The 12,307-nt window shown below is 40.3% G+C and overlaps 1 protein-coding gene across 1 annotated transcript in view; it reads left to right on the top strand.

Annotated features, from left to right (window-relative positions):
* MSH2 (mutS homolog 2) overlaps positions 1-12,307 on the top strand; it is an 82,675-nt gene that overhangs the window by 20,032 nt on the left and 50,336 nt on the right. Inside the window, exon 6 of the mRNA XM_058684181.1 lies at positions 967-1,100. Coding sequence (XP_058540164.1) covers positions 967-1,100 — 134 coding nt within the window. The remainder of the gene's footprint in view (positions 1-966; positions 1,101-12,307) is intronic.

Below are 12,307 nucleotides of genomic sequence, written 5' to 3'. Positions count from 1 at the left end.
TTTGAAAGAGAGAGGCAAGAGAGCTTGAGTTGGATAGGGGCGGGGGTTGGGGGCGTGAGAATCCCAAGCAGGCTCCACACTGTGCAGAGCCTGATGTGGGGTTCTAACTGTGAGATCATGACTTGAACCTAAACCAAGAGTTGCACGCTTAACTGACTGAGCCCCCCAGGTGCTCCCCAGAAACCTTTTTATTAAGTTTATTTATTTTGAGAGAGAGGGAGAACGTACACAAACGGGGAGGAGGAGAGAGGGAATCCCAAACAGGCTCTACACTGGCAGTGCAGAGCCTGATATGGGGCTCAAACTCACGAACCATGAGCTCATGACCTGAGCTGAAACCCAGAGTCAGATGTCCAACTGACTGAGACACCCAGGCGCTCCAGCACATCTTACTTTAATAGCCACCAAGACAACTGTTTCATTTCCTCTAATGGACTCTGTCTACCAATTATGTTGGCCTTCAACATATGGCCATAGCAATACATATGAGTATGTATCATGCATTTATACACACATGCACACATTCTAAAGCACCATGAGACACAGGCTACACTTTCACACAACTGGGGGCCTCTCATGTGCAATTGATCACTGGTTTGCTTTACTCAAGACTTTAATGGGCTTGGTCTGGCCATTAGTCCCAGTTCCCCAGAGAGGAGTTAGGATGACATAATGGGTCACCACACTTTGGACATCATAAAAGAATGGAAATAGGCTAAATGTGAGATGGCATCTTGAAGCCTCCACTTTGACCATGTGGATTCAAAATACTCAGGTGCTGTAGTATAGACTGACACCCAGCCTGACAGTAAGCCGGCTGAGGAAGAGGAACTTCTGTGCAAATTTCTCATTTAATATCTGAAGAATATAAGTGTTCTTGTTCCCAAAATTATTTAATTATTTTTCGTAGCACAGTAAAGTTTTCACTAATGAGCATGCTATTCTTTTTTGTTTTTTGTTTACTAGGGTTCTGTTGAAGATACCACTGGCTCTCAGTCTCTGGCTGCATTGCTAAATAAATGCAAAACCCCTCAAGGACAAAGACTGGTTAACCAGTGGATTAAGCAGCCTCTCATGGATAAGAACAGAATAGAAGAGAGGTATATTACTAATGTACACTTCTGTAAGCTTTGGGTAACTTCTAATTACTCCATAGCGGGGCGCCTGGGTGGCGCAGTCGGTTAAGCGTCCGACTTCAGCCAGGTCACGATCTCGCGGTCCGTGAGTTCGAGCCCCGCGTCAGGCTCTGGGCTGATGGCTCGGAGCCTGGAGCCTGTTTCCGATTCTGTGTCTCCCTCTGTCTCTGCCCCTCCCCCGTTCATGCTCTGTCTCTCTCTGTCCCAAAAATAAATTAAAAAAAAAAAAAAAAACGTTGAAAAAAAAAAAATTACTCCATAGGATTATGCCATTTACTCTAATATGCAATTTTTGCATGTGACTGCACAGAGAGCTAGCTACATAGTGATAAAAGTAGTAATGATTTAGATTGATTTGATAACTTATTAATAATTTTTTTTTCACTATAAAAAAGTAAAGTTTTATCAGAGAGATGGATGGATAATGTTTCAGAACATAAACTTAGGAGCGTGAGTACCTTGGTGCAAGTTACGTCTCTAGCACTTATTAGCTGTGTTATCTTGGGACAGTTACTCAACCTGTGTGTTGCAGTTTCTTCCCTTTTAAAATGACAGTAATGACACACCTATTTTGTAGGGTTGTTATGAAGATTGGATAATTTAGTATATATAAAGTGCTTTGATGGGGATGTAGCACATAGGAAGCACTTCCTCTTAATTATTTTGGAAAGGGTTTTAAGGCAACCTAAACATATATTTCAGAAAGTCACTTTAATTGAAAAAATGAAAGGTTCTATAATTCTGCTACTTGAATATGATTAACATTTGGGTATATTTTATTTTTATCTTTTGTTTTACATATGGGTTATAAGACTTTAAAAGAAGTACACGTAAGAGTATAAATGCTAAGTGTTGCAGCTTGGTGGATTTTCACAAAGTGAACACATCAGTGTAACAATAGTCAAATCAAGAAACAACATGAGTAGCATCCTAGTGACTCTCCTGGAATCTCCTGCTAGTTACTACCCCTCCTCACTTCAAAGTAATCACTGTCCTTCTAACATCATAGATTAATTCGTTTTGCCTGTTTTTTGAACTTTATATAAATGGAGACATTTTAAGTGACTTTTTTTTTTAAATGTTTATTTTTTGAGAGAGACAGAGCACGAGGGGGGCGGGGCTAGAGAGAGAGGGAAACACTGAATCTGAAGCAGGCTCCAGGCTTGGAGCTATCAGCCTAGAGTCCGACGTGAGGCTCGAACTCACAAACCTCAAGATCATGATCTGAGCTGAAGTCAGATACTTAACCAACTGAGCCACCCAGGCACCCCTAAATGGAGTTGTTTTAGATGATGCACTCTTATATTAATCTTTTTTTTTTTTAAACATAGTTGTAAATCTTAATATAGTTATGTGCCCCAATTTTTCCCACTTATATGTCAATTTTCATAAGCATTTTTTACTGTTGCTGTTTTATCTTCTCATTCAACATTTTTTTTTTTGAAGTTTATTTATTTACTCTGAGAGAGGAGAGAGTGTGAGTGGGGGAGGGGCAGAGAGAGAATCCGAAGCAGGCTCATACTGTCAGTGCATAGCACAGTACTGGGCTATATCTTGTGAACTGTGAGATCAACCTGAGCCAAAACCAAGACTTGGTTGCTTAACTGACTGAGCCACCCAGACACCCCTCATTCAATCAACATTTTTAGTTTTTACTAAGTACACAATATTTTATTGACAAGATGTACTTTATTTTACCTTTCTCCATAATTAAGTTCTTTTTTTTAATGCATTTATTTTTATTTTTTTAGAGAGAGTCAGCAGGGGAAATTGGCAGAGGGAGGGAGAGAATCTCAAGCAGGCTCCACACTCAGCACAGAGCCTGATGGCAGGGCTGATCCCATAACCCTGGGATCATGACTTGAGATGAAATCAAGAGCTGGATGCTCAACTGACTGGGCCACCCAGATGTCCCAATAATTAGGTTGTTTCTAATGGCCTTACTTTGTACCTAATGTTTTCCATTTGGCAAATTAAGTGACACTGCCAGAATGGGTAAAAGATTCAATTTTTTTATGGCTACGATGTCAAATCATTCAAGAATTTGTTGAATACCTACTGAATGCTGATGATATACAAAAGCATAATGATCTTTTGACTATTTGGGACATTGCCAGACATACATAAAATAGTTGATCCGTATAAGACACCCTGTAAATAATTACCAAACTGAGTGTTAATCCTGTGGATTCAAAGAGCATTACAATAAAAATAACTCAGGAGGTTAGTGGTTTGTGGATGTGCTGGTATTTTATTGAAAATGCCAAAGATGGGGCGCCTGGGTGGCGCAGTCGGTTAAGCGTCCAACTTCAGCCAGGTCACGATCTCGCGGTCCGTGAGTTCGAGCCCCGCGTCAGGCTCTGGGCTGATGGCTCGGAGCCTGGAGCCTGTTTCCGATTCTGTGTCTCCCTCTCTCTCTGCCCCTCCCCCGTTCATGCTCTGTCTCTCTCTGTCCCAAAAATAAATTAAAAATGTTGAAAAAATAAAAAAAAAAAAAAAAAAAAAAAAAGAAAATGCCAAAGTTGAGGGGTACCTGGCTGGTTCAGTTGGTAGAACATGTGACTCTTGATTTCAGGGTTGTGAGTTCAGGCCCCACACTGGGCATGGAGCCTGCTTAAAAAACAGACAAACAAAAAACAAGGAAATGCAGAAGTTGAGATGCTATGGTGACTTTCTGAAGTCAGGTTTACTGGGAAGAAGAGTGGGATTTAGTAACTTAAAATAAGAAATAGGAAGGATTAGATAATTGCAAGTAATTAAAGCGGTTTACAGTTTTTAATTTTAATTATTTGTGAATAAGTAATAACATGTATACGTTTCAGGATTCAAACAGAAGGTTACACAGTGGTAATTCTCCTCCTCTTGTCCCCCAATTCCCTGGGATCTCTTTCTCAGGGCCTCTATGTTCGACAGCTCAAGGGACACATTTCTTACTGTACTGTATGTGAGTTGCCATCGTTGCTCTGAGAGCAATCAGTCTTAATCAGCTTTTGAGTATCATTTAATGGAGAGTCTTTCTATAAACAAGCAAAATTTTATGCTATTGTCTCTCATCTTTTAGTGTTTTGTTTTGTTTTTTTTTTTAGAAAAATTAGGTAATTTAACTCTGAAGCGCTAGGTCATTGGTTATATTTTTAACCTTGGTCTCCTGTGAACAGAGCAAGTGACACTTGTCCCCTTCTGGCTTAACAACTAGAGCACGTATGTTAAAACTCTTCTGAAACCTGAGATGTCATTTTTATATTATTTACCACAGTAACAAATTACTTTAGAAGATATGAAAATTAGATTTTTTTAGAGGATAAAGGTTTCTTCACAGCACATAGCAATAATTTCCAAAATCTGGTAGTCTATAAGGCTTATTAATTTGAAATAGGATTTGCAAGGATGCCTTTATGAGTCAGAATATGATCTATTTTTCTGCACCTGTAAGGTGTGAAGAAATATTTTCTCCTTTTCATCTTGGTGAGAAATTTTTTGTTTGCCAGCAAGCGTAAAAGCCCTTGGTTTTCAAGACCAAATGCTGAAATTGACAGATTAGGAGGAGAAAGTTATACTCGTTATACAGGTTCTTATTTGGACAGTCCCCTTGTTTTATCTCCCTTTCTCAGTTCTATCTGCTGTGATACCTCTGGCTTCCTAGTTTACACCTTCAGGGTTCTCAGGGCGAATTCATTGCCTCCTTCTCTGAGCATGTAGGATTGATCTCTTCAGGGTAACAGTCAAATCAAGTTTTCTGTTTCTTACTGTCAACATTGTTATGGGATGATTCACAGAAGAGTAAGTAGTGGAAGTCTGTAAATGAAGAGTTTATTTAATTTTCTTTTTTAAATACATTTTATTTTATTTTATTTTTTTTTATTATTTAAAAAAAATTTTTTTTTAACGTTTTATTTATTTTTGAGACAGAGAGAGACAGAGCATGAACGGGGGAGGGGCAGAGAGAGAGGGAGACACAGAATTGGAAGCAGGCTCCAGGCTCTGAGCCATCAGCCCAGAGCCTGACGCGGGCTCGAACTCACGGACCGCGAGATCGTGACCTGAGCCGAAGTCGGCCGCCTAACCGACTGAACCACCCAGGTGCCCCTATTTTATTTTTTAATAAACTCTACCCCCAGCATGGGGCTTGAACTCATGACCCTGAGATCAAGAGTTGCATGCTCTACTGATTGAGCCAGCCAGGTGCCCCAAGAGTTCATTTTAGGGACACCTGGGTGGCTCAGTTCATTGAGTGTCTGACTGTGGCTTGGATTATGATCTCGGGGTTATTGGGTTTGAGCTCTGCATTGGGCTCTGCTGATAGGTCAGAGCCTGGAGCCTGCTTTGGATTCTGTGTCTCCTTCTCTCCCTGCCCCTCCCCTGCTCATGTTCTGTCTCTCGAAAATAAATAAACGTTAAAATTTTTTTAAAATTTTGTTGCTGTTGGGTGAATTCTGTTAAGGAAGGAAAAGTTTTCGTTTTTCTTTTTTCATTAGAGGAGAGGTAGGGACAGATGTGATAAGATCTGAGTTTGGTGGATACATCTTATCAAGGACAGTAGCCCAGTTGATAGGTTCAGGAATAATGATGAAAATGGGATTACTTTTAGGTTATTACCAAGCTCTTAGGAGAAGGAGGATGATAAGACTGGTATCTGCTTTGTGTCTGGCACTTTGCTAAGCATCTGCTATTCATCAGCTCTGATGTGGTGGGATTGGTTTTAAAGCCAGGCTAGCCTGACTCCAGAGCCCTTGCACTTAATTGCTATACTGTATTTATTGCTTCTATCAGTGGTATTTAATTTGATCCAAATTGGATTTTAACACCAGAAAGGAAACATATTATTTTGGCTTTTATTTAAATTAAATCCATGGAATTGCTTTATATGTTGTCATGCTCATGTTTCCATTCATTAAAACCTACTTGCACAGAGACTACAAATGCTGCTTATTTTTAGCTAATGGCTTAAATACTTTTTATCTCCAGTGAGAATGATAAGTTATTACCTTTTAGGAGTGAGTATCTAGGTGTTTCTTCTTTTTTGTACTTTATCTAACAAATTAGGAATTATAATAACTGCCATCTTTTGCCTTGTTGCTTCTGAGAGAGCAAGAAGGGTCATTCTACTGGAGTCATCTAAAAAAAAATTGGCCAGGGATGCCTAGCTGGCTCAGTTGGTAGAGTGTTCAACTCTTGATCTCAGAGTAGTGAGTACTAGCCCCACATTGTGGACAGAATTTACTTTAAAAAAAAACACAGAAGTGTATATATAGAAAAAATTCAGCCAGGATTCTCTTTGCCACATTTGCATAAACCTGCCTGGTCCAGTCCAGAAATATGGCCTCAGTATGTGCCAGTAGTGTTTCCATCAGTATGTAAAGGATACTGGCTTCATTAAGTTGGGTTAAGTGAACTTCCTTGAGTGCATCATCCAAGGTACCCATCTTACTGCAGATGTTCAGGATACCTACCCTAGTGCTAGCTAGCTCTTTGTACATAAATTAAAAATACTTGAATTAAAAAAAGAACTATTCATATTACTATTTTTTCCATTTGTTTTTTTTTTTTAAGTTTATTTTGAGAGAGAGAGGGCATGCACGTGTACAAGGGAAAGGCAGAGAGAGAGGAGAGAGAATCCTAAGCAGGCTCTGCACTATCAGTGCAGAGCCTGACCCAGGGCTTGATCTCAAGAACTGTGAGATCGTGACCTGAGCCAAGATCAAAAGTTCAGATGCTTAACTGACTGAGCCACCCAGGTGTCCCATCACTTGTTTTCTGATAATGTCCCAAAGTCCTCACTTTTGCTCATATACTACGACTGTTGTTTTAATCTTCTAGGTTTTTGGTTTTTGTCTTTCCATAGATTCATATGAAGTCTTGGTAGTTTTCAAGTTAGAATTCTCTAAAGAACATTGAATACATGATAGTGAGCATATGAAATAGTTCACTCCTAAGAAATTGCTGATGGGGGAGCCTGGGTGGCTCAGTCCGTTAAGCGTCTGACTCTTGGTTTTGGTTCACATCATGATCTCAAGGTTGGTGAATTCCAGGCCTGCATTGGGCTCCACACTGATGGTGCAGAGCCTGCTTGGGATTCTCTCTCTCCCCCTCTTTACTCCTCCCCTGCTTGTGCTTTCTCTCTCTCTCTCAAATAAACTTAAAAAAAAATTAAATTGCTGGTGAAAAATTTTGTTTATATTAAATCTGGTATTCTTACTGCCTTCTAATTTAAAATTGAATTACTTCTTTTTATGTAAAATTTAGTATGATTAATGTAACAGTCTTATTAGAAACCTAAGTCTCTGAATAAAAGTATTGGTCCTGTAAATTTAGATAAGCCGTGGTGATGCTTAGGTGATAGTATATCATGCTTTTTGAGGCAGTGTACTCCTAAGGTCCCTAGACTTCTTTCCAGGTTATATTTTTGTGCCAGGGCAAACTAGTTAATAGTCCATGTTTTGTGGAAACAGTGGTTTGGAGGTCATACAGTGAGTGTAGTTTCGTTATAACGGTGAAGCATTGCTCTAACCTCTAAGGAAGAGCCGGAGGGCTTATGTTCCATTGCTTTCCCACCATTATTTTCTTTGCTTCTAAATCAGGTTTAGTGGCAAGGCTTTATTCTGCTCTGAGCTGATCTGCCTAGCCCTTTGAAGTTCATTTGCCTCCAATTCAGTCTGCACCACAAAGGCACTGCCTTTCCAGTGCTTTCAAAGGCACCATAGAATTTCTTGTGCTCCATTGGCCCTTTGTCATGCTGGCCTCTCTCCTTAGCTGTCTTTCTCAATTAAGAGTTGCTGGCTTTCATTGCTACTCAATTCTTACTTTTTTTCCTCCTCTGACCAGATTTATTAAACATATCAAAATTCTGTGTACAAAGTGACTTGGACTTCCTGCTTCAAAACATGATCCTTTCTTACTAATATCTTGATAAGTCAGTCCATTGAGTGTCAAAAAGCAGCTTAAAATTCTAAAATTAATAGAAAAGTACCTAATGCACACCAAATAAATGGTCTAACTACTGGAACTTGAATAGTTCTGCAAGATCATTAACGTAGGTAGAATCGAGCCTCTATGACAGTCTGCTGGAGAACTGACGTGAGATGTCAAGAGGCCATTTTGTGATTGTCACTGTGATTCTGTCCTGTTTTTGGATCATAATGTTCCCATTATCTGATTCTAGATGCTCCACAGGAGTATCAGTGGGGTCTGAGGTTAGCTCGCTACTTGTTGGGCTAAAATAGATAGCACCCCAGCATGCTCATCAGACAGGGTCCCATGGCAGCCCAGATTAAGTCCTTGTGAACCTGTGCACAGGACTCCCAACAGTGGATGGATTCTTCACTGTTTCCTTGAAGTGCTGCTCCAAGGTCACTTCTATGCCATCCATGGTCCACCTGGCCCAGGGTCCTGCAGCATTTTGCGTTGTCCTCTGGCCCAGGCCTGGAGCATGTCTCCTCTTATTTTACTACATGACAAGTTACAGTGACCAACCCCCAATTTTTTACTTTCCTTGAAAGCCTTCAGCTGCCTTCTGCCTCTGAACAGATGATCTCCTCCTTAATCCTTGTAATCTCAAAATATATCTGTATTTTCAGTCTTTACTCCATGGCTCTTAAAAGAAGAGATAGTGCTTTTTCCTTTCCAAAGCCAACCTTTTCATTTTACCTCTGGACATAGTTTTTTCCTATTTTTTCTCTGCTTCAGTTTTCCAGTGCATCCTGTACTTTTCTTCCTTCAAGTTTCTGCTGTGGCCTCCCATCCCAAGTTGTCTCCCCCAAGTCTTAGCTCTGTAAATCCCAACTGTTCAAAATACAGGCAAATGAAATACCCCAAAGTGAAGTTTCCTAGCTCCCCTAGGAATCCTTAGTTACTTATCTGCATCACATTGCATTGCATTTTGTATCTCAGTTGTTACTCAGCACTAACTGTAAGATGGAGCATGTCCTTCTCCACTAGATTGAATATTCCTTAAAAGCATTTCCTCTCTTTATATCTTGCCATACTCTTTCTTTTTTAATCTTCTCAGGCCTACCAGAATATGCATCAGATGAGTGGCTCTCGCTGCATTTAACCATACCAAATTTGTTCTCAGCCATATAAATATGCTGTCGTGAAATTCTAGTCAACTATTTTTACAACGAAAGATCAGAAATGCTAGTTTTAAAGAAAGGACAGAATGTGGATTTTAACATACGAAAACATTTCATGATTAATTTCATGATTTATTCTGTCCGAATTTTACCCTAAAAAATTGTCTTTATTCCAGTCAGTTTGCAAATTAATGTGTCAAATTGTGTATAGCTGAGTAATTTTATTGAGGATTGACAGGTATACTATGTTATGCCAACAGTAACTTTGGAGCTTCTAAAATTGTGATTCTCTAAGAGTGGCATTGTCATAGAAACAGTTAGCAGAGCAGTCCTTTTTAAAAACTTTATTAGCCAGAACATAAACTGACACTGTAATTATTTCTGAAATGGTGTACTGAACAGACTTGTGAAACTAGTAATTTATTGGGCTTTTAATGATACCTGGGCCAGAAACCGAGGGGGTGGTGTGTATTGCCTTGTACTATATGTTTCAGAAGTGGTTTCATTCCTGTACTGTTCAACTTCTCAATATTCTTACTGAAATTTAATGTTCTTAAACAGTGTTAATTACTTATTTTTTAAGGACACAAAGGTTGCTTTAAATATTTCTTTGGAGGAGGGGATACTGCACTTATACTCAATGAAGAGAAACATTTTTACAGTCTAGAGGGTGGTCCTTCCTTCCTTCCTTCCTTCCTTCCTTCCTTCCTTCCTTCCTTCCTTCCTTCCTTCCTTCCTTCCTTCTGTCATACCATGAATTCATAGGGAATGGGTTCCAGCAGTTCAGGCTCTTTTCCATTAGTTCTTACAAACTTTTCTGTGTGCAGCAGGCTGGTGCTTCATTTGGACCCATGTATCTTTCTCTTGGCTTCCTTTTTTCCTCTGATCATTTTATTTCACAGGCTTCAGGAAGCTGAATGCTTAATATGCTCAATATGTACACTAGTTGTCTTGGCAAGGATCTTGCCCCTGTTTGTTCACAACATTGTTAACAGCATGCTGGATGACACTGGAGACTCTTCCAGTTTTGCCATGGTAACACTTGTGGGGCGTTCCTTTTTGAACAGTGCCATTCCCTTGATGTCTGCAGTGTCATTATCATCTCTTGTACATGTGCATGTATGTGGCTAAAGGACCGTCTCTGTTTTCTAAAAGGCCTACAGAACATAGCAGGTGCCCCTCTTGCCCTTTGTGTTGGTCATTTTGGCAGGTTACTGGAAGATGGTGGTATGGGCCAAAAGGTGGTGTTGATGACGTAAGACCCATTCCCTGGTGAGTTTGAGAGGAAACAGTGATAACATAGTTGGAATAGGGAAGAAGCATGGGAAAACTCTTTTTTTTTTTTTTTTTTTTAATGTTGATTTTCGAGAGAGAGAGAGTGAGCAGGAGAGGGGCAGAGAGAGAGGGGGAGACACAGAATCTGAAGCAGGCTCCAGGCTCTAAATTGCCAGCACAGAGTCCTGATGCAGGGCTCGAACTCATGAACCGTGAGATCATGACCTGAGCCGAAGTCTGTCGCTTAACCGACTGAACCACCTAGGCGCCCCAGCATGGGAAGATTCTTAATCAGAAATATCTTCTCTGTGGATTCTTAACATTTACCTGAGAGTAGCCTAAGGATACGAAAGTCTTGGGAAAACAAAAGAAAAAGAAAGATGAAGGGTCGGTCAGCCAAGCATCAGGTTTCTTTTATCCTTTCCTCACCCTCTTAACACTGCTTTCCCTGCTTTATCATGAGAACTCAGAGATTTCTTGTGATTGTTAAGACTGAGGCTTTATCAAACTGTTGGTGCATAAGAAGCTCGTAGAAATTTCACAGCTGAGTCCCACCCCCAGGAATATTGTACTATCCACCTCTAAGTAACTTCCATGCTGGTGATCTTAGACCAGCCTTGGAGATGCTCAGTTAGAGCCAGAGGCTTAGGTAGGAAGGCCCATGTTTGTTTCATTGGATTATGGGACTTGACTGTGTTCAAATTCTGGTTTGTCTTTTAAATTTAGAGTACAACCATAGAAATCTTTTCTGGAGTAGTAAGTACTTACAGCCCCAGTGACTAGTACACAGTATAATACCGGCTTAGTAGCAGATTTTTCCCCCCACTAATTTGACATTTGCCATAGCACGTATATCTGCTGCCAGCTGCCTAGATATTATCTTGGCATTCTATAGAGTTTTAGTTATTTTTCTGTTAATTTTCATCTTTTAAAAAGTGAACTTTTATTCAAGTTTCCTTAAACCAGTGGTTCTCAACCTGGGGCACTTTCCCCACAAGGGAACATGTGGCAGTGCCTGGAGACATTTGGGGTTATCACTGGAGGGTGTAGTGTGTAGAACTCAGAGATGCTATTAAAGAGCTCAGAAGAGGGGCGCCTGGGTGGCTCAGTCGGTTAAGCGGCCGACTTCGGCTCAGGTCACGATCTCGCGGTCCGTGAGTTCGAGCCCCGCATCGGGCTCTGGGCTGATGGCTCAGAGCCTGGAGCCTGCTTCCGATTCTGTGTCTCCCTCTCTCTCTGCCCCTCCCCCGTTCGTGCTCTGTCTCTCTCTGTCTCAAAAATAAATAAACTTAAAAAAAAAAAAATAAAGAGCTCAGAAGAGAGCCCTCTCACAACAAGGAATTGTCTAGCTTAAATGTCAGTATTGTTGAGGTTCAGAAATCTTGCTTTAAATATATGTGGTCATCATGTGATTACTGTGGGGGCAGCATAATTTTCCCCTCATATAATATGCTGGATGAGCATTTTGGTGATAGAGGAATTATAAATGCTGATGGAGAGTTAAGTAAATACTTAAGAAATTTAGAAAGCTGATTTGTTTCCTTTCTCTGTCCTTATGTAATTTGAGGGTTAATTTACTGCTCATATAGTTTACAAATATAAGGAAAATGGTTGCTCATTGATAGCCTTCTGCACCTAGGACCATCTGTTATGCCCATGGCTATTTTCCTTACCTTTTTTTGTAGGCTCCACATCAAATGTGGGGCTTGAATTCACCACCCTGGTATTAAGAGTTGCATGTTCTACCGACTGAGCCAGGCAGGTGCCCCTTCTCTACCTTTGATTACTCAAATTTACCTTTTGGCTATACTGAAATATGTGTTGTTG

Source organism: Neofelis nebulosa, chromosome 9 (assembly GCF_028018385.1).
Source record: "Neofelis nebulosa isolate mNeoNeb1 chromosome 9, mNeoNeb1.pri, whole genome shotgun sequence".
In the NCBI taxonomy this organism is placed as follows: Eukaryota; Metazoa; Chordata; class Mammalia; order Carnivora; family Felidae; genus Neofelis; species Neofelis nebulosa.
The sequence above is the reverse complement of the archived record's forward strand: the minus strand, read 5'-3'. Positions and strand labels throughout refer to the sequence as shown.